The following is a 19,506-nucleotide window of genomic DNA, read 5'->3' on the forward strand; positions in this document are numbered from 1 at the left end:
AAATGGACGAATGTTTGCATGTTTAAAAGTTTTAATTTGGTGGGAGGGGAAGAGGTTAGGAATTTTTTGTCTTTAAAGTAATCAGCTACGAGATGGGGGTATTTAAGGGTATATATTTAAAAAAAAAAACAACATGCTGGGATTGGGTCCTATTTGTGAAAGATGGTTTTGGGGGTTAGGTTTCTGTGGCCTGTGCCGCAGGACAGAAATCTGTTTCTGAAATCTGTGTAATTGGCACCACGCTGGGAGCAGACCTGGTGCTCAATAAATATTCATCGATTAAATGCCTTGTCCTTTTGGTTTTGTTTTAACCTATTGATTGTCTTGTTGCTAACTTTTGAAGGACAGTTGCTGAAATTTCCTGCTTTTCTAGCCTGTTCAATAACTATGCAATTTTGGTTTATACTTCAGCCAGTCTTCTGCACAGCACCAAAATATGCTCGACAGATGATTTTTCTAGAAGACAATCATTAGGAATTCTTTTCAGATGGCACATCAAGGAACTGAATTTGTACACTGACCCCCCGCCCCCCAACACACACACTTTCCTACCCTAATCTCTTTGCTGTCACTGGCAAGGTCTTGCCTTTTCTTATACTCCAGGGGCAGAAACAATCCCATTTCCAAGGCTGGCAATCATCCCTGCTTTGAGTTTCCTGAAGTACCATCTCTTCCAGCAAGATTTTCCAGACCTAGACAGAGTGGACACTGATTCTTACCGTGACTATGCAGTGTGGTATAGTCTACCATGGGCTTCCCATGTGACTCAATGGGTAAAGAATCCACCTGCAATGCAGGCGATGCAGGCAGATGTGGGTTCAATTGCCAGGTCGGGAAGATCCCAGAGGAGAGGATGGCAACCCACTCTAGTATTCTTGCCTGGAGAATCCCATGGACAGAGAAGCCTGGTGGGCTACAGTCCATAGGGTCACAAAGAGTCGAACACTATTGAAGCAACTTAGTACGCACGCATGCACAGCCAAGTGAGTCTACACTGGTGCTTACATCCACCTAGTAAGTACTTCATTATATTGTCTATCATCTCCACACAAACTAAAAAAACACACACAAAAAAAGATGCTTCACATACATTGACAGTTTGAATCTCCGCATCTCTGTTGATAATTTGCTCCTGTTAAAAAAAAAAAAAAAGGCCCCAAATGGGCCCCACTACAACAAACCAAGACTTAATTGCAGTTTCAGTGTTCTGTTGAAATGTAATCTTAATCATATATGGGGAAAGAATCTGAAAAAAATTCAGTTCATATATAACTGAGTCACTTCACTCTACACCTGAAACTAGCACAACATTGTAAATCAGCCATACTACACTATAAAATAAATACATTTTCTAAATAAAGTAGCTATGAACATTTAAAAAAAACGTAATCATAATCAACTGGTTTGGAATTATCTGATTAGTACCAGTGAGGTCACCGGTCATAGGTCACCTCCATTTCCCAGAGGAAGAAGCAGGAGTCTGTATGATAAAACCCTGACAGGACCCTCCTGACCCCCAAAGCCCTGACCTAAAAATAATTCATTATCCTTTTTTTGGATAAGAACTTCTTTACTCCACCCTTCTTCCTATTAAAACAACAACAATAACAACTTTGCACTTTCTGCAACAGGTGGAAGTACCCTTCTAGCTGCTGGATGGGACATTGCTTGATGGAATAAATCTGAATTGCTTAATAAAATCAATCAGATCATCAAATTTACTCAATTGAATTTTGTTTTTTGACATTCCTAATTTGGTACATCGGACCTAGCCTGTCCTCTGAGTACCTAGCCTTATTTTTTCCCCCTGTACTTACTTCAGTCTGTTCAAAACATATTCTTGCTTTAGGATTTACATTTTTTAAAAAAAGCTTCCTTAACTCCCTCCACTCCCCTTTTTAGCTAGCTTTGCTAGGTACACTGGCTACTCAGTAAATATGATTTAGGGGATTATTTTATTGTTAATTGTTTTGTATTCTGTTTCAGAATGCCAGCTACTCAAAGGCTAAAGGTAGAATAACAAATAATCCCCAAATCAGCGATGAAATTTAAGTAATTTCCTTTTCCTAGTTAGCCAGTGGGGTCTGCAAACTTCCAATGGGGTGTCACCAGAAGCTGAAAAGACGGTTAGACTTTTATGTGGTTGTTTTTCCTTCCAGTTGACCTACCTAACAGGTTCAAGTGACCTGGGCAAAGGCAGCTGGGATCCTGTCAGTCACACCCACGACGGCAAATTGAAGCTCTGGCTGGGGGTCAGGAGACCAGGATCATAATTCTGCCTTTTCCACTGTTTTGGGAACTCCTCTTCCATTAATTAACTCATCCAATAAATATTAATTCGTTCCATCTATGTGCCAGGCTCTGTGCTGGGTTTGTAACTATAACAGCCATCAAGACTAAGTAAGTCTTTCCATTCACAGAACCTACGACTCACAAAAGAGTATGTGGAGTGGGAAGGCTTATACTATAACATAAGCTATTTCCTCATCACCGAAACAGTGAGACAGCTTCTTAGGTTCACTGAACATTTAGGGTCTGTCAGTTTAGCATGTGATCAAAGCTGAGAACATAGCAAGAACTGCCCACTGCTATACAGTCAGTATACAAGTTGATCATGAGTATTATAGCTTTCCTTTACAAACAAGGACATCTAACACAATAGCGTAGAACTATGTTCAACATTCTATTCAATTTCAACTTTCTCGCAATGCATCACGACCCTCTTTACCGCTGACCTACGGTGAACAGCTGCACCTATTTTCAAAAGGCCCGGTTAGGCATTTGGTATTTCACCCAAGGCTTGTATTTGCATGTCAACACGGGTTAGGTCTGCAGAAAAGTTGGTTTCAGTTTAGCAGGGCGGCAAGGTGCCGGGGAGAAAGGGAGGCGTCACCCTACTACGTTAACAATATAATCTCAGGGATGAGTGAAGAAAATGGCAGTGGTGCAACGACCATGCAGAGGCCATGAAGGTTTTAGGGCAGCTGTCTCCACGCAGAACTCGGAAGCTTCTTTTGAAACGCATTTCAGCATTCTTGTCCGCCCCAAGCTGCCCCGAACCCGCCAAGATCCACTGCTGAAGCGCAGAAAAGCGCGGCGCCTAAAACCAACGCTGAGGTGGGTCCGGGGCCGCGACTACCGCTGCACAGGCCTCCGCGCCTCCGCGCTCTCCCGCCCGCGCGCCCGTCGCCCGCCCTGCGGGCCACGCCCATGACGTCACCGAATGGGGCGGGGCAAGCCGGAGGGGGTGGGGCGAGCCCCGGCTGTTGAATGGGACGCCGCGACGAGCCGCACATTCCAGCGAGGGCACGTGACGCGGTAGCGCTGCCTGAGGTAAACAACCGCGGCCCCGCCTCCTGGCCCGTCCGCGCGCCCTGCAGTGCTGCTAGCCGGCGGGACGCGCTCCAGCAGGGCGGGCGGCTACCTCAGAGAGTCTTCAGCGGCCGCCGCGGGCCGGAGCAGCGGCGGCGGGCGCACGCGTCCCGGGTCTGCGGGCCGCTAGCGCCGGCAGGGGTCGAGCGCGCGTCCCCTCCCCGCCCCCACCGCGCGCTGTGGCGCAGCAGGAATTTGGCGGGGACCCGGGCGCTATTTGCAGCTCCTGACGCGCCGGCGGCTCTTCGGTCATTTCTATTCTCAGGGCACTGGGTCACCAAGCTCGGCCGGCCCCCTCCCCCGGGCCCGGAGGGTGTGTCCCCTCACCGGGGCTCGGCGCGCCTATAAGGGGCCGAGCGGCGGGCAGGGACATGCAGCTCTATAGCAGCGTCTGCACCCACTACCCAGCCGGGGGCCCGGGTCCCACGGCCGCAACCGCCGCTCCGCCCGCCGCCGCCACCGCCGCCTCGTTCAAGGTCTCTCTGCAGCCCCCGGGACCCGCCAGCGGCGCCCCGGAGCCCGAAACCGGTGAGTGCCAGCCGGCCGCGGCCGCCGAGCCCCGCGAAGCCACCGCCGCTCCCGCCGCCAAGATGCCCGCCTTCTCCTCCTGCTTCGAGATGGTGTCCGGGGCCGCCGCCCCCGCCTCAGCCGCCGCCGCCGCCGGGCCGCCCGGCGGGTCCTGCAAGCCGCCGCTGCCGCCGCACTACACGTCCACGGCGCAGATCACCGTGCGGGCCCTGGGCGCCGACCGGCTCCTGCTGCGCGGCCCCGAGCCCGGCGCCGCGGCGCCCGCCGCCCCGCGTGGCCGCTGCCTCCTGCTGGCCCCGGCACCAGGCGCTCCGGTCCCGCCGCGGCGGGGCTCCTCGGCCTGGCTTCTGGAGGAGCTGCTGAGGCCCGACGGCCCGGAGCCTGCCGGTCTGGACGCGACCCGCGAGGGGCCCGACAGAAACTTCCGACTGAGCGAGCACCGCCAGGCCCTGGCCGCCGCCAAGCACCGCGGCTCCGCGCCGCCCCCGGGGAGCCCGGAGCCCGGCCCCGGCCCGTGGGCCGAGGAGCGCCCGGCGGAGAGGAACCTCCGCGGCTGGGACAGAGCCGGGGACCGCGGCGACGGTTCAGGTGCCGAAGAGCTGGGGCGGCCCGACACGGAGGCCGAGGCGGCCCCGGCCCGGAGCGGCGAGGCGGCCCCGGCCCGGAGCGGCGAGGCGGTGATCGTGTCCAGGTCGGATCCTAGGGACGAGAAACTGGCCCTGTACCTGGCGGAGGTGGAGAGGCAGGACAAGTACCTGCGGCAGAGGAACAAGTACCGATTTCACATCATTCCCGACGGCAACTGCCTCTACCGGGCGGTGAGCAAGGCGGTGTACGGGGACCAGAGCCTGCACCGGGAGCTACGGGAACAGACGGTGCACTACATCGCCGACCACCTCGACCACTTTAGCCCCTTGATTGAGGGCGACGTGGGGGAGTTTATCATCGCTGCTGCCCAGGACGGCGCGTGGGCCGGGTACCCTGAACTGCTGGCGATGGGGCAGATGCTGAATGTGAATATTCATCTGACTACTGGAGGGAGGCTGGAGAGCCCCACGGTGTCTACCATGATTCACTATTTGGGCCCGGAGGATTCCCTAAGGCCTAGCATTTGGCTCAGTTGGCTCAGTAACGGACATTATGACGCGGTGTTTGATCACTCGTATCCGAACCCGGAGTATGACACTTGGTGCAGGCAGACTCAAGTGCAGAGAAAACGCGATGAAGAACTCGCCAAGTCCATGGCCATATCCCTGTCCAAAATGTATATTGAGCAAAATGCATGCTCTTGAAGTGTCTGAGACCCTCGCCCTGGGAAAATTGCATACCTAATTTGTGTTTGGAGAGTTATATGAACTTTAATCAGGGTAATTGCACTTTTAAACTTTCTAGTAGATTTACTGTAGGTGTAATGCCTTAATCATTTTTTTGAATGTTTTCTCCTCAAAGCTGAAGGTTGCTGGGCACCTCAATGATGTTTAATGGTAGCTTTGGGTGATCCTACTGCTATTTATGATTTGCTGTATAAAGTTGGCACTACTTAATTTGCAAGCTGATTTCTCAGTGTAAATTTGTTCATTCCTGGTAATCTATTTTCTATAGAAACGTATTTTTGCACAACATTTTTAACTATTGGTGTACCTTCATCTAGGATGTGTTTCATTTTGACAAACAGCTTTCCGGCATAAATCCAGAGAAGTGCTTTATATGAAGTTTATTATTTTGAGCAGAGTTTGTGATTTAGTGTTTTATGTTGTAGGATTTGAATTTTAGGTAATTATTTCAAATGGCTATTGATGCTTTCATGTTACCAGATAATTGACCCATTCCGTTTTGATGACAGATTAGTTGTTTGGAAAATCATTATTTTTCTAGAAATGGTCAACCTTTTAAAGACAAAATACTTAAGGGGAGGTTGTGGGAAGATTTTTTTTCTTAAGAATAGTACCAGCTCTTACTTGAATGAAAGTCTGATATTTGCTGATGGCAGAGTGATTATTCTGTACTCTGGTTGATGTTTAGATTGTCTGGTGCTTTCAGTTGTTTTTATTTATATTTGTCTTTTTGTTGAAAAGAATTTTTTAACATGATAGAAATCTTTATGACAAGATAAGCCTCCTGCTTCATATATAGTTTCTTGGATTCAACTGAGAGATTTGAAAATTAATGGCATAAATGCCTCCAAGCAACCCTGACAATTATTTTATAGCAGGAGAATACTGTCTTAATAGTCTACTCCTTTTAAATTCTTTCATAAGGCAAAATAGGATTGCCCTGTATTATGTACAGTACTAATGTCTGTATACAGAGCTTGTATGGTTTGCTGGGTCAAACAATGTTTTCAACTTGAAATCTATCTCATTTCCACTTTAACTACTTTTAGTGGTATTTATTAAGTAATGCAGTTTGTACTTTTTTATTTTGTAACATTTTGTGATTTTTTTTGTACAATACTGTATTTGTACAATAGAGCAATTCTCAGCTGATGGAATGAGTGAATAAAATGCGTAATTTTACTTTTACGGTGTCTTTTTGCCTGAAGTAACTTTTATTTATTTTTTTATTTGGCTACACCGGGCGGCATTCAGGGTCTTAGTTCCCTGACCATGGATCGAATCCATGTGCCCTGCATTGGGAGCACAGAATCCTAAGCACTGGACCGCCAGGGAATTCCCAGATTTAAATGTTTTAGAGTAACCAAAGAAATGCCCCTTTATGCAGTCTGTCCTCTTGAGATTAAGGGACTTCCTTAATTTTAAGATGTGTTATCAGATTTAGTTGAGAGGTGTGTCTGTACACATAATGCTGACATGTTTATATTGCAGGATCAACCCGACTAGTTTGAATTTCTTACTTTTCAGTTGATGTCATGCCTATAGACAATTGACTGAGTTCATCGTTTAACCATGGAAGGATGGTCAAAGACCAATGGAAGGATGCTGTTGGCTATCAAGGGAAGGCAATTTGTCAAAGGTTTAAATGTTACCATACCATGAATCTCTGGTTTTTTGTTAGTTTGCTTCATAGCTTCACTATTTACATAACATGGGAAGAAAGAAATTCCTTGTTTGAATTACACAGCTAAATGTGTTTTTCCCCCTTTTCTCCACTTTATTTAGAGGTGGATAAAGTTTGGGGTGCTTGAAGTTTACACAGGAAGTGAATAGACTTAAGTGTAAGTTCCTAAAAGGCTTTCTGTAAGCTCATTACAGTTTTGAGGAAACCATTTCCTTCCAGTGTTGTTCTGTTTCATTTTCAAATTGGGATCCTAAGTCCTGGATTTAAATTCCCAAGGAGGGTGATACCTTTCATTAAATGGATTCTAAGATTGTATTCCATGGCAGCATGTTATTTTGGTTGTCTTGTCTGAAAGATTTATGTCTTTCTCATCCTTTCTTGGAGAAGGAAATGGCAACTTACTCCAGCGTTCTTGCCTGGAGAATCCCAGGGACGGGGGAGCCTGGTGGGCTGCCGTCCGTGGGGTCGCACAGATTCAGACACGGCTGAAGCAACTTAGCACCAGCAGCAGCATCCTTTTTCTATGGTTTTTTGTGCTGTTGTTTGAAAGAAATTTAATATTTGTCACTCCTTTATGCTTCATGTTTGTTCTTTCCTGCCATCCCACTTTTATATGTTAGCAGTTAACAATCCTGGATCACCAAGGACTTGAGCAGTGGAAGAGATGGAAATGTGGTTGGCTAGTTTTCTTTTAGCCAACATTTATTAAACAGTTCATTCCTTCAGTTACTCAGATAGCAGCTAAGGGGCTCAAAACTGTATATGAAGGAATGATGTGTTCAGTTGATTCTGTGAGCTAAAGTTTCTTTAGAGCTTACTACCCTGTAAAATATGATGGGGTTGTATAGATTCTATAAAATCTAATTGTGTTTTCAGGTAAAGTAGTATGAAAATCATACTGTTACCTTGAAAATTGTATTAAAGTGGTACATAGATAAAAACTATGATACAAATAACAGTGTGATTTTTGTCTTATTGTCTCATTTAAAAATGGCATAGTATGTCAAGATTTTGATGAAAATCTAAAATTAATCATAGTTGATTTTCTTTCTTTAAAAAAAATTATTTATTTTTGGCTGCATTAGGTCTTTGTTGTGGTGCATGGGCTTCTCATTGTGGTGGCTTGTTGGAGAATCACAGGCTCTAGGATGAGGGTGCAGTTATTGTGGTGCATGGGCTTAGTTGCCCTGAGGCCTGTGGGATCTTCTCAGACCAGGGGTTGAACCTGTGTCTCCTGTATTACAAGGCAGATTGTTAACCACTGGACCACCAGGGAAGTCCCTTTTATTCATTTTCCACTCACATTTTTTTCTCTGAGATAAAATAGACTCATGTTAGCATATTTAATTGGACTGAGAAGTAAACCGCTATTGATAAGTGGCACAAAGGCATTCGAATGTGATTCTTCAATTACATTTTTCTAAACTTGTAGTCCATATGCTTTATATAGTAACGTATTCAGGAGGCACAGAGCCTTTACCCAGAAACCACATTTTATAGAGAAGAGGAAATGCCTTAGGAGCCTTTGCACATCAGAATTGGTTAGTTTCAGCTTGGGTAAATATAGTCTTAGGTTGCAATCTTTTGTTCATAATTTTTGAACTGAAAAAGGATCTTGAGATAATCTCACTACTTTATGTGTTTTTCCTCTTTCCCGAAGAGATGAGAAAGTTTAAACTTAAAATTTTAGCTTGGTGTTCAGTGTGCTGATATGAAGGAAAAGCATCGAAAATAAAAACAGATTTTAGACCCTTGGACATTGGATAATTTCACATGTAGGAAAATGTAGTGGAATAATTGAAGAGTTGTTTAGTGGCTCAGCTGTGTCCAACTCTTTGCGACTCCATGGATTGCAGCAAGTCAGGCCTCCCTGTCCTTCACCATCTCCTGGAGTTTGCTCAAACTCATGTCCATTGAGTTGGTAATGCCATCCAACCATTTTGTTCTCTGTTGTCCCCTTCTCCTTCTGCCTTCAATCTTTCCTAGCATCCAGGTCTTTTCCAGTGAGTCAGTTCTTTGAATCAGGTGGCCAGAGTGTTGGAACTTCACCTTCAGCATCAGTCCTTCCAATGAATATTCAGGACTGATTTCTGGTGGGATTGACTGGTTTGATCTTGCATTCCAAGGGACTCTCAAAGTCTTCTCCAACACCACAGTTCAAAACACTCTCAATTCAAGAGTATATCCTTCAAATGTGTATCATGTTCAAATTTATTTATCATGTGAAATTATAAGTACAGGCTTTGTTTATTTATTTTGATATCCCTAGAGTGTCTGTAACTGTCTCAAAGAGTCACCAAGAAACTGGATGGCATTTAATTCAGTTTCACTCCCCAAATGTACACAATGCCATAGACATGGGTTCTCTCTCTAGTCCCCTGGCTTCCAAGCTGGTACCTAGCAGAGTCAGTGAATATTTGTTGAATGAAGGAACAAATGGAAGGGAAATAGAGTTTTGGAATTTAGTTGGTGGATGTGAAATTAAATAAAAAATGATTTGACTCTAAAGTTACTGGGAATTATCACTGACAATTCTGAACATCTTAAACTGAAGTAGTTTTATAAAAAGGGTATTAGAGTATTGAATTCTATAATGGAAAAAAATAGGTTTTTGAAACCAAAATTTGGAAATTTATTGATTTTTCTCTTTGTGTCATCTTCTAAATATCTTGAGACCAAGCTCAGAAAGATTATTTAAAAGGAGAATTTCACTAAAGTGATTTTTAAAGGTTCTGCCATGTCCAAGGGGACTTGCTCTGACTTGCTTTGGGGTAACACCCATCCCAAGTCTAGTCTACAGCAATTCCTAGTTTTGCTGTTTTCTTTCTATGACCCAGTTGGAAGGTGGGAATGGTGGAACAGATTTCAAACATGCTCTCTAGGATTGTTGTGTTCAATAGTCCTAGTTGCATGCTTATGCCATTGGTATAGAGCCTGGGCGAGTAGCATGCATCAGATCAAAACAGATGTATAGGGGGAAAAACCAGTGTATTTCTTCCTGCTGTAAATTAGGTCAGTGACCATTATTCTGTGAGTCAAGTTCAGAGAGTTCACTGTCATCAGATTACTCATAAAACATTATCTAGCCTGCTTTCTCACAAGTGAAATTTCTAAATAATTGAATAGTCCATTTACGTGTAAAGTATAAAACAGAACAACTGCCTTTTTTTCTTTTTTAACTGTACCTAGTGGCATGCAGGGTCTTAGTTCCCTGACCAGGGGTCAAAACAGAGTCCCCAAATGAAAAAAAAAAAAAAAACAGAGTCCCCTTCAGTGGAAGCACAGTCTTAACCACTGGACTGCCAGAAGTTCCCAGAACAACTGCTTTTCATAAAACTCTTTAAGAGGTAACCTATGGTACACTTCTTAGCCTTTGTAGAATAACAGTACAGTTTAATCTTCCCTTAATGGCTTGGGGGAGGAGAGTCTCCTGATGGCAGGGGTCTCTGGCCTTGAAACCTTGGTGGATTGCTAATGTGTGATAGTCTCTTTCTACTTTAAAGGAGCTCAGAGTGCTGGGACTTTTATTCATGTTTTGTACTTTCCTGTCTCCTCCCTAACTTTCTGATTGTTCCCCTCACTACTCTCTCCAGCCCTAATTCTCCATTATAATTTCCCATGTTGAGTTAGAGACACCATCAAGCATGTTTGTCAGAATTGATTCTAAGATAATACGAAATGGGTTTCTCATTCAGCACCAGGATGCTCTGCTATGAGTAATGTGCTTAAACTTTAGTTTTTAGTCAACCAGAGAACTTTTTTTGCCTTTGTCTTCCTTTTTACATTCTTTGATGGTATCTTGGAAATGCTGAATTTGTTTGATTAAGGGACTTCTGAATGTGTGCAGTAGCACATTAAATCAAAACAAAACAACATGTATTAGTTATCCAAAGCCTCAAAATTGGAGTTGATATCATTGCCTGGTTAATATTTTGCTCCCACTTTGCTATGTGCAGTCTTTCATAGCATGTACCTGCCATTGTCTTCCTTTTGCTTGTGAAATTTTATTGATAGTGTTTATGTTTCCTAATGGTGTTTTCCCTTAATATATCAATGTTTTAACTTTTTAAGTAGATCTTTTTAATTATTGTGATTCTTTTTTCTTCTTCCAGTTTTATTGAATTATAATTGACATACGGCACTGTATAAGTTTAAGGTGTACAACATAATGATTTGATGTACATACATCATGAAATGATTACCACAGCAAGTTTAATAAACATCCATTATTTAATAGATACAGAATTAAAGAAATTTTAAAAAATAGCTTTTTTTCCCCTGAGATGAGAACTCTTAGGATATGTTCTTTTAGCATCTTTCACATGTAACATATAATAATGCTAATTATATTTATCATGCTGTACTGTACATTCCTGGGTCTTCCCAGGTGACTCAATAGAAAAGAATCTGCCTGCTAATGCAGGAGACATGGGTTTGATCCCAGGGTCAGGAAGATCCCCTGGAGGAGGGCATGGCAACCTGCTCCAGTATTCTTGCCTGAAAAATTCGTGCCAGTATTCTTGCCTGGTAGGCTCCATGGGGTGGCAAAGAGTCGGACATGACTTGGCGACTGTAATACTCAATTATAACTGGAAGTTTGTACCCTTTGCCTTCATCCAATTCCTCCCCCCATGCTCCCCTGACCTCTGGTAATCTCAACTCTGATCACTTTTTCTGTGAACTTGTTTTTCAAATACAATTGATCTATAATGCTATATTGGTTACTGGTGCACAACATAGTGATTTAATATTTCTATACCTTTCAAAATGATCACCACAGTAAGTCTAGTTATCATGCTATGCACTTTTTAAATTTATTATTTATGTAGTTTTGGCTGCACTGGGTCTTCGTTGCTGCATGTGGGCTTTCTTTAGTTGTGGCAAGTGGGGGCTACTCTTTAGTTATGGTGCTCTGGCTTCTCATTGCAGTAGCTTCTCTCCTTTTGGAGCTTGGGCTGTAGAGACTGCAGGCTTTAATAGCTGCTGCCCACAGTTAGTTGCCCTGCAGCATGTGGGGTCTTCCGAGTTCAGTACAGTTTAATCACTCAGTTGTGTCCGACTCTTTGCAACCCCATGGACTGCAGCACACCAGGCCTCCCTGTCTATCACCAGCTCCTGGAGTCCACCCAAACTCATATCCATTGAGTCGGTCATGCCATCCAATCATCTCATCCTCTGTCGTCCCCTTCTCCTCCTGCCTTCAATCTTTCCCAGCATCAGGGTCTTTTCAAATGAGTCAGCTCTTCGCATCAGGTGGCCAAAGTATTGGAGTTTCAGCTTCAACATCAGTCCTTCCGATGAACACTCAGGACTGATCTCCTTTCGGTTGTATGGGTTGGATCTCCTTGCAGTCCAAGGGACTCTCAAGAGTCTTCTCCCATACCACAGTTCAATAGCATCAATTCTTCAGTGCTCAGCTTTCTTTATAATCCAACTCTCACATCCATACATGACTACTGGAAAAACTAGCCTTGACTAGACGGACCTTTGTTGGCAAGGTAATGTCTCTGCTTTTTAATATGCTGTCTAGGTTGGTCATAACTTTCCTTCCAAGGAGTAAGCGTCTTTTAATTTTGTGGCTGCAGTCACCATCCACAGTGATTTTGGAGCCTAAAAAAATAAAGTCAGCCACTGTTTCCACTGTTTCTCCATCTATCTGCCATGAAATGATGGGACCAGATGCCATGATCTTAGTTTTCTGAATGTTGAGTTTTAAGCCAACTTTTTCACTCTCCTCTTTCACTTTCATCAAGAGGCTTTTAGTTGCTTCTTTGCTTTCTGCCATAAGGGTGGTGTCATCTGCGTATCTGAGGTTATTGATATTTCTCCCAGCAATCTTGATTCTAGCTTGTGCTTCTTCCAGCCCACCATTTCTCATGATGTACTCTGCATATAAGTTAAATAAGCAAGATGACAATATATGGCCTTGATGTACTCCCTTTCCTTTTTGGGACCAGTCTGTTGTTTCATGTCCAGTTCTAACTGTTGCTTCCTGACCTATATACAGATTTCTCAAGAGGCAGGTCAGGTGGTCTGGTATTCCCATCTCTTTCAGAATTTTTCAGTTTATTGTGCTCCACACAGTCAAAGGCTTTGGCATAGTCAATACAGCAGAACTAGATGTTTTTCTGGAACTCTCTTGCTTTTTCAGTGATCTGGCAGATGTTGGCAATTTGATCTCTGGTTCCTCTGCCTTTTCTAAAACCAGCTTGAACATCTGGAAGTTCAGAGTTTATGTATTGCTGAAGCCTTGCTTAGAGAATTTTGAGCATTACTTTACTAGCCTGTGAGATGAGTGCAATTGTGAGGTAGTTTGAGCATTCTTTGGCATTGCCTTTCTTAAGGATTGGAATGAAAACTGACCTTTTCTGGTCCTGTGGCCACTGCTGGTCTTCCCAGGCCAGGGATCAATCCTGTGTTCCCTGCATTGATCGGTAGATTCTTAACCACCGGACTACCAGGGAGGTCCCCATGCTGTGCATTTTGTATTTAGTCTACCAAGATATGCTAATGATAAAGTAATTAAAATATCAGGTCTTCATTGAAGACTCCAGATCATGGTACACATAGACAGGTCTAGTACAATTATGAATTTTTTAAAAAATTTCCTCTCTTTAATGAAAGTGAAAGTCACTCAGTTGTGTCCAACTCTTTGTGACCCCATGGACAATAGTCTATGGAATTCTCCAGACCAGAATACTGGAGTGAGTAGCCTTTCTCTTCTCCAGGAGATCTTCCCAACCCAGGGATTGAAACCAGGTCTCCCGCATTGCAGGCAGATTCTTTACCAACTGAGCTATCAGGGAAGGCCTCTCTTTAATACTTCTTTAATAAATGTATATTATGTCTGCATTGTGTAAATAAGTCTTTCCTGGCCTTCCCTTTCCTTGAAGGTAAGAAATTTCCCCCTCATATTGGTTAGAATGGTTAAACAAATTGAGTAGGCACCTTGCATTAGTGTGCTGACAAATAGAATTTAGACAGTTTTTGACAATAGACAATAGAATGACCATTTTTAGGCCATAGAAGGGCAAATTTTAAATTTAATTCTTATTTTATAGTTGACTTATAGTGTTGTGTTAGTTTCAGGTATATGGCAAAGTGTTTCAGTTTATACATATATCCATTGTTTTTCAGATTCTTTTCCCATTGAGGTTATTACAGAGTATCTAGTAGAGTTCCCTGTGCTGTACAGTAGGTCCTTGTTAATTATCTCTCTTCTATATTCTGTGCTTAGTTGCTTAGTCCTGTCTGATTCTTTGCAACCCTATGGATTGTATAGCCCACCAGGGTCCTCTGTTCATGGGATTCTCCAGGAAAGAGTACTGCAGTGGGTTGCCATGCCCTACTCCAGGGGATCTTCCCAACCCAGGGATCAAACCCAGGTCTCCCACACTGCGGGTGGATTCTTTACTGTCTGAACTACCAGAGAAGCCCAAGAACACTGGAGTGGGTGGCCTGTCCCTTCTCCAGGGGATCTTCTTGACCCAGGAACCAAACCAGGGTTTCCTGCATTGCATGTGGACTCTTCACCAGCTGAACTACCAGGAAGTCTGTCTTATATAAGCAGTGTGTATATGTTAATTCCAAACTCCCAATTTATCCCTTGCCTACCTTTTCCTTTTGGTAATCATAAGTTTGCTTTTGAATAGACAATGACAATTTGAAAAAACTCCCCAGTGGTAAATGTGCATTTTATATTTTAAAGCAGTTAAAGTAGAACCTTCTCCCCTTTCTCCCACTTCCTGCCCCACCCTGTCCCAGCCTTTTATACTTTGAATTGGGCTGATTTTAGTGAGTGTTGATGTCTAGTGGATTGGCAATATGTAGAGAGGCAGCCTCAGTGATGTTTGCTTGAAGTAATGACTGAGTTTAAATGAATGTTCCCTTCTCCAGGGGATTTTCTGGACCCAGGGATCAAACTCAAGTCTCCCGCATTGTAGGTAGATTCTTTCCCAACTGAGCTACCAGGGACGGCCTCAAGTGAATGTTCCACTTAGATTAGACATTCTCTTGAATAATTAGCAATGGTCTATGTGGTTGTATTTCTTAGCTTATCAAGGTACAACAAAGTGGTGTGCAAATTAGGTAATTGTGGAGGGAATTTATTCCGATGTGTCACAGAACACCTATGCAGCCAATTTGTAAAATAAACTCAAGGCTTTCAGTTCTAATGACAAACAGGAAACATTCACACTTTTTGTTTTTTGCAATGAAATTTGAGCTATACCGGATATGTAATAGGATGAAAGAAGTAGAACAGTCAGGAAATTCTTGGCTGTCATTTCACTGCCTTTGCCATGTTGAAAAGTGCAGCTGAGGGGGAGTAAACAATTATGCTTTTCACTTTAAACAAAACTCATGTCTCAATAAACAGTAGTAGAGGGGCCTGGCAGTCCACGGGGTTGCAAAGAATTGGACACGACTGAGTGAGCACACTCGAGAAGACACCTCAGTCATTCCAGCTTATACAGAATTCTGGGACAAAGAGGAGAAAGATTTAAGATGTATGTTGAACTTTTCAAAGGAAAATAGCTCTCTGACATTTTTCTTTACCTTTTCATTTTATTGATTAACTGTTGGCAGATGTCACTACTAAGAATTGTGGCAATTTGCAAAGAGATAGCTACACCAATTTAGAAAACAGCTTGACCCTACAGGAATAGACAGCACAGTTTAATAGTTAAGCTAAGCTGTTGTAACAAAAAGAAGTGAAGAAGAAAACTCTTCAAGAAGAAAATTATTGAAGTATCTAGGAGTAAAGTATACATTAACTTGTTTCACATTACAAAGATATAAAAGTAGCAGTAATAGTTTCCATAATTTAATGTTCCCAATTAGATCCTCAACAATGTAATTGCCACAGATTAAATATATACATGTTGCAAAGCCTTCCATATTTTGAGAAGGTTGCTATCTTTCTATTTCTATTCTTTTTTCTCTTAATTGGAGTATAATTGCTTTATAACACTGTATTAGTTTCTGCCATAAAACAAAGTGAATCAGCTCTATGTATAACATATATCCCCTCCCTCTTGCACCTCTTTCCCACCCGCCTCTATTTCTATTCTTGTTCTTTAGTATATCAGAAATATCTTGACACGCTGGCATTCCACACAAGCCATGGTTTTCTTCAGAAAGAACAATATATAAAACTTTATCCTTTTAAGTTTTTACAGATCTTTCTTCATTAGGATTTTGCTGGTTTTACTTTTCCCTCTTTCTCTATTTTCAAATTATTTTTCTTTTACACTGTCCTGCTTGATTTTCTTTGAGAACAGTATTACGTGATCTACTCTGCTTAAAATTAGGTGGTCTTTCCTAATTTTTACTTATTTACTAAGTCTTGAAACAGATCGCCAGTCCAGGCTGGATGCATGAGACAAGTGCTCAGGGCTGGTGCACTGGGATGAACCAGAGGGATGGGATGGGGAGGGAGGTGGGGGCGGGCTTCAGGATGGGGAACATATGTAAATCCATGGCTGATTCATGTCAATGTATGGCAAAAACCACTACAATACTATAAACTATTTAGCCTCCAACTAATAAAAATAATTGGGAAAAATAAATAAATAAATGTAAATGCAAAAACAAAAAATAAATAAATAAATAAAATAAGGAAACTTCACTTTACCCCTAAAAAAGAAAACAAATATACCGTTAGTGGGGACTTAGTGGGCTAAAGGCTCCATATAAGTGTCATATTTATAATTTAAGGATGAGGCTTCTCTTCTGAAGTTAAGGTTAATAAGAATCTTTGTATACATGTGTCAGAATAGCCAACTGCAAAGATAACGCACCCCAAGAAATGGTCACTAAAGTTCATTTTGAGCAGGAGGGGGTTCTCCTAGTTAAATCCGAGTGGCTGTACTATAAGCATTTCTTAGCAGAGTAAATCAAAAGTAGTTGATATAGGAGACTTGCCTGGTGATCCAGTGGTTAAGACTATGCCTTCCAATGCAGGGGTTGGCTGGTTTGATTCCTGGTCAGGCAACTAAGATATCATGTGCCTCGAGACCAGAAATCATAAAAGAGAAGCAATATTTTAACAAATTCAATTAAGACTTTAAAATAGGTCCATGTCAAAAAATCTTAAAAATAATCTTAAAAATAAAATTGTTACAAAGAAAGTCATAGCTTACCCAAGTATCTATATCCAAATTTTCTGTCTATATGTCTTTCATTTGGAGAAGGAAATGGCAACCCACTCCAGTATTCTTGCCTGGAGAACCCCAGGGATGGAGGAACCTGTGGGCTGCCGTCCATGGAGTCGCACCAAGTCACACATGACTGAAGCGACGTAGCAGCAGCAGCAGCCTATCTTTCATTACCTGTCTATATATCTGTCTGTCTATCTAGACTGTTTCAGGAATGTATTGTGACAAGATAAGAATGATGATCTGTAGATGCCTAGAGAAAAGTCAAGGAACACAGATGACAATACGTGGGTCAGTGCATCTTTGCTTTCATTGAGTGACAAGGTGCTCTGGGCAAGCCACACTTGTACACTGAATAGAGAAGAAAAAATAAAGGAAAATACTTCTTGGGAATAGGAAATAAATATACATTCAACAAATATTGACTACCTGGAGGACAGTAGGTACTATGCTAAGTACTAAGTAAACTCATAGGTTATGGTGGATCTTTAATAACTAGAGGCTATGATAATCATATCTTGCACAAATTATTTTACTCATAAGAAAGTTCTTTGGAGTCAAATTGGCTGAGGTTCAAACTGAGGCATTTTACATCCTATCTAAAGCAGAAGAGGGACACTGACAGGTGAAAAAGAAACAGCAAGTAAAGAAAGGAAACAGAATGCAGTGAATGGAAGAAAAGCCAAAATAAGAAAAAAGTAAATCCATAATTGATATCTTCAGAGAGATGAGATCAAGATCCTGGAGAAGGAATTGCTATTTTTAGAAAGCACTCTTATTAATTAAAAATAGCAGAGCTGAAATTAACTGTTCAGTAGAAGTTTCCAAGATAAAGTGGAGAAAATCTCTCAGAAAGTGGAAAAAGGAGAAATGAAATGGAAAATAAGGACAAAATAAGAAAATGAGATTAATCTTGGAAGCCCAATATTTGACTAAAATAGGTTTTCCAGAGATAGGATAGAGACAATGGTTGAGAAGATCATATGAAAGATTTCCCGGAACTCAAGGATAGTGATCTCCAGATTCTAAAGTCCCACAAAGTGTCCACAGGGTCTTTGTGAAAAGTTATACAGGCATGTCTGTGGATTGAGATGGGACCAGTGCTCCCTAAAGTGGTGCAGTGTACAACATATACAACTGTATGTGGCCACCAAATGAATGTGAGAAGACCCACGCCATGGCATTTCAACTGGAAATTTCAGAGTTTTAGGGATTAAAAAGAATAACATGAAAACTTTCTGAGAGGAAAAGTTAGTCACATCCAGAAGTTTAGGAAGAAGCATGGCATCAAACTTCTCAAGAGAAACATCATAACAGAAGACCATGGAAAAATGCTTTGCAAATTCTGAGAGAAAATGATTCCCAAGCTGTAATCCTATGCCCAGCTATATCAGTAAGTATTCTTAATTGTCAATAACACAATCTATATGGTTAGTTTAAGCAGATAAGAAATTGTTTTATATGTTTTATGTTAGGGTACAGTTGATTAACAATATGTTAGTTTCAGATGTACAGGAAAGTGATTCGGTTATGCTTATACATATATCTATTTTTTTTCAAATTCTTTTCCTATTAGGCTGTGACATAACATTGAGCAGAGTCCCCTGTGCTATACAGTAGGTCCTTGTTACTTATTCATTTAAAATATAGCGGTGTGTACATGTCAATGTCAAATTCCCTAATTGTCCCTCTTCCACTTCCCCTCTGATAATAATAACTTCAGTCTCTAAGTCTGTGCCTCTTGGCAGCTAAGAAATTTGTTGACGTCAGATTGCTTAGGTGGTTATGGAATTTTCTGATGAGCCAGAGAATGGAGGCTTGTATACTATGTTGCCAGATCCATACCCAAAGACCACTGTGGGAACTCCACCACCACACCTGGCACAGACAGCACAGCTATAGTATGATGGAGCTTGCTACACACGACATAGATAAGCCACAAGGATTTAACCTTTTTCCCCTAAGCTATTTCAAGTTATTTTCATTACTTACAAGTTAAGAGTCTTAATTCATACATAATGAAAGCTGCTGTCTGTGCAGCTAATGCAGGTCTCCATATTGCTTGACCCTACCTCCACATTTTGGTTTTTGCTCTATGGATATTCCATCCATCACTTTGTCTCCTCACACCACTGGCTGCCCCCACCTCTGTAGTGTGGCTTCAGCAGGGCACCCACCACAGCTATCATGTGAGGACCTGTAGTGGTTCCAGTGATTGGATTGGAGCCCCAGATACACAGCTTCTCCCACTTCTTCTGGGTTCCAAGAAAACACTGAAACATTGATCATAGGACTGGCTTCTCCAGCACCCACTTAATGGGCTAGGTAATCCAATCTGGAAGTGTGGTATAGTCCATGAATTGGCTTTTGCGACACACCCACAAATTTAAGACCTTTAAACATCTCACAATTCTAAGGATGCCTGGGTAGT

At 42.4% G+C, this 19,506-nt stretch overlaps 1 protein-coding gene across 1 annotated transcript; it reads left to right on the forward strand.

Moving 5' to 3' along the window:
- Positions 1-3,743: 3,743 nt before the first annotated feature.
- Positions 3,744-6,416, forward strand: OTUD1 (OTU deubiquitinase 1). The gene has a single exon (XM_020900460.2). It carries the CDS (start codon positions 3,744-3,746, stop codon positions 5,190-5,192), a length of 1,449 nt encoding a protein of 482 aa, XP_020756119.2. The 3' UTR covers positions 5,193-6,416.
- The last annotated feature ends 13,090 nt before the right edge of the window (positions 6,417-19,506 follow it).

This window comes from Odocoileus virginianus, chromosome 9 (genome assembly GCF_023699985.2).
Source record: "Odocoileus virginianus isolate 20LAN1187 ecotype Illinois chromosome 9, Ovbor_1.2, whole genome shotgun sequence".
Taxonomy (NCBI): Eukaryota; Metazoa; Chordata; class Mammalia; order Artiodactyla; family Cervidae; genus Odocoileus; species Odocoileus virginianus.

Excerpts from the sequence above, each read along its gene's own strand:
- OTUD1 (XM_020900460.2), top strand. The coding sequence starts at position 3,744 with ATGCAGCTCTATAGCAGCGTCTGCACCCACTACCCAGCCGGGGGCCCG.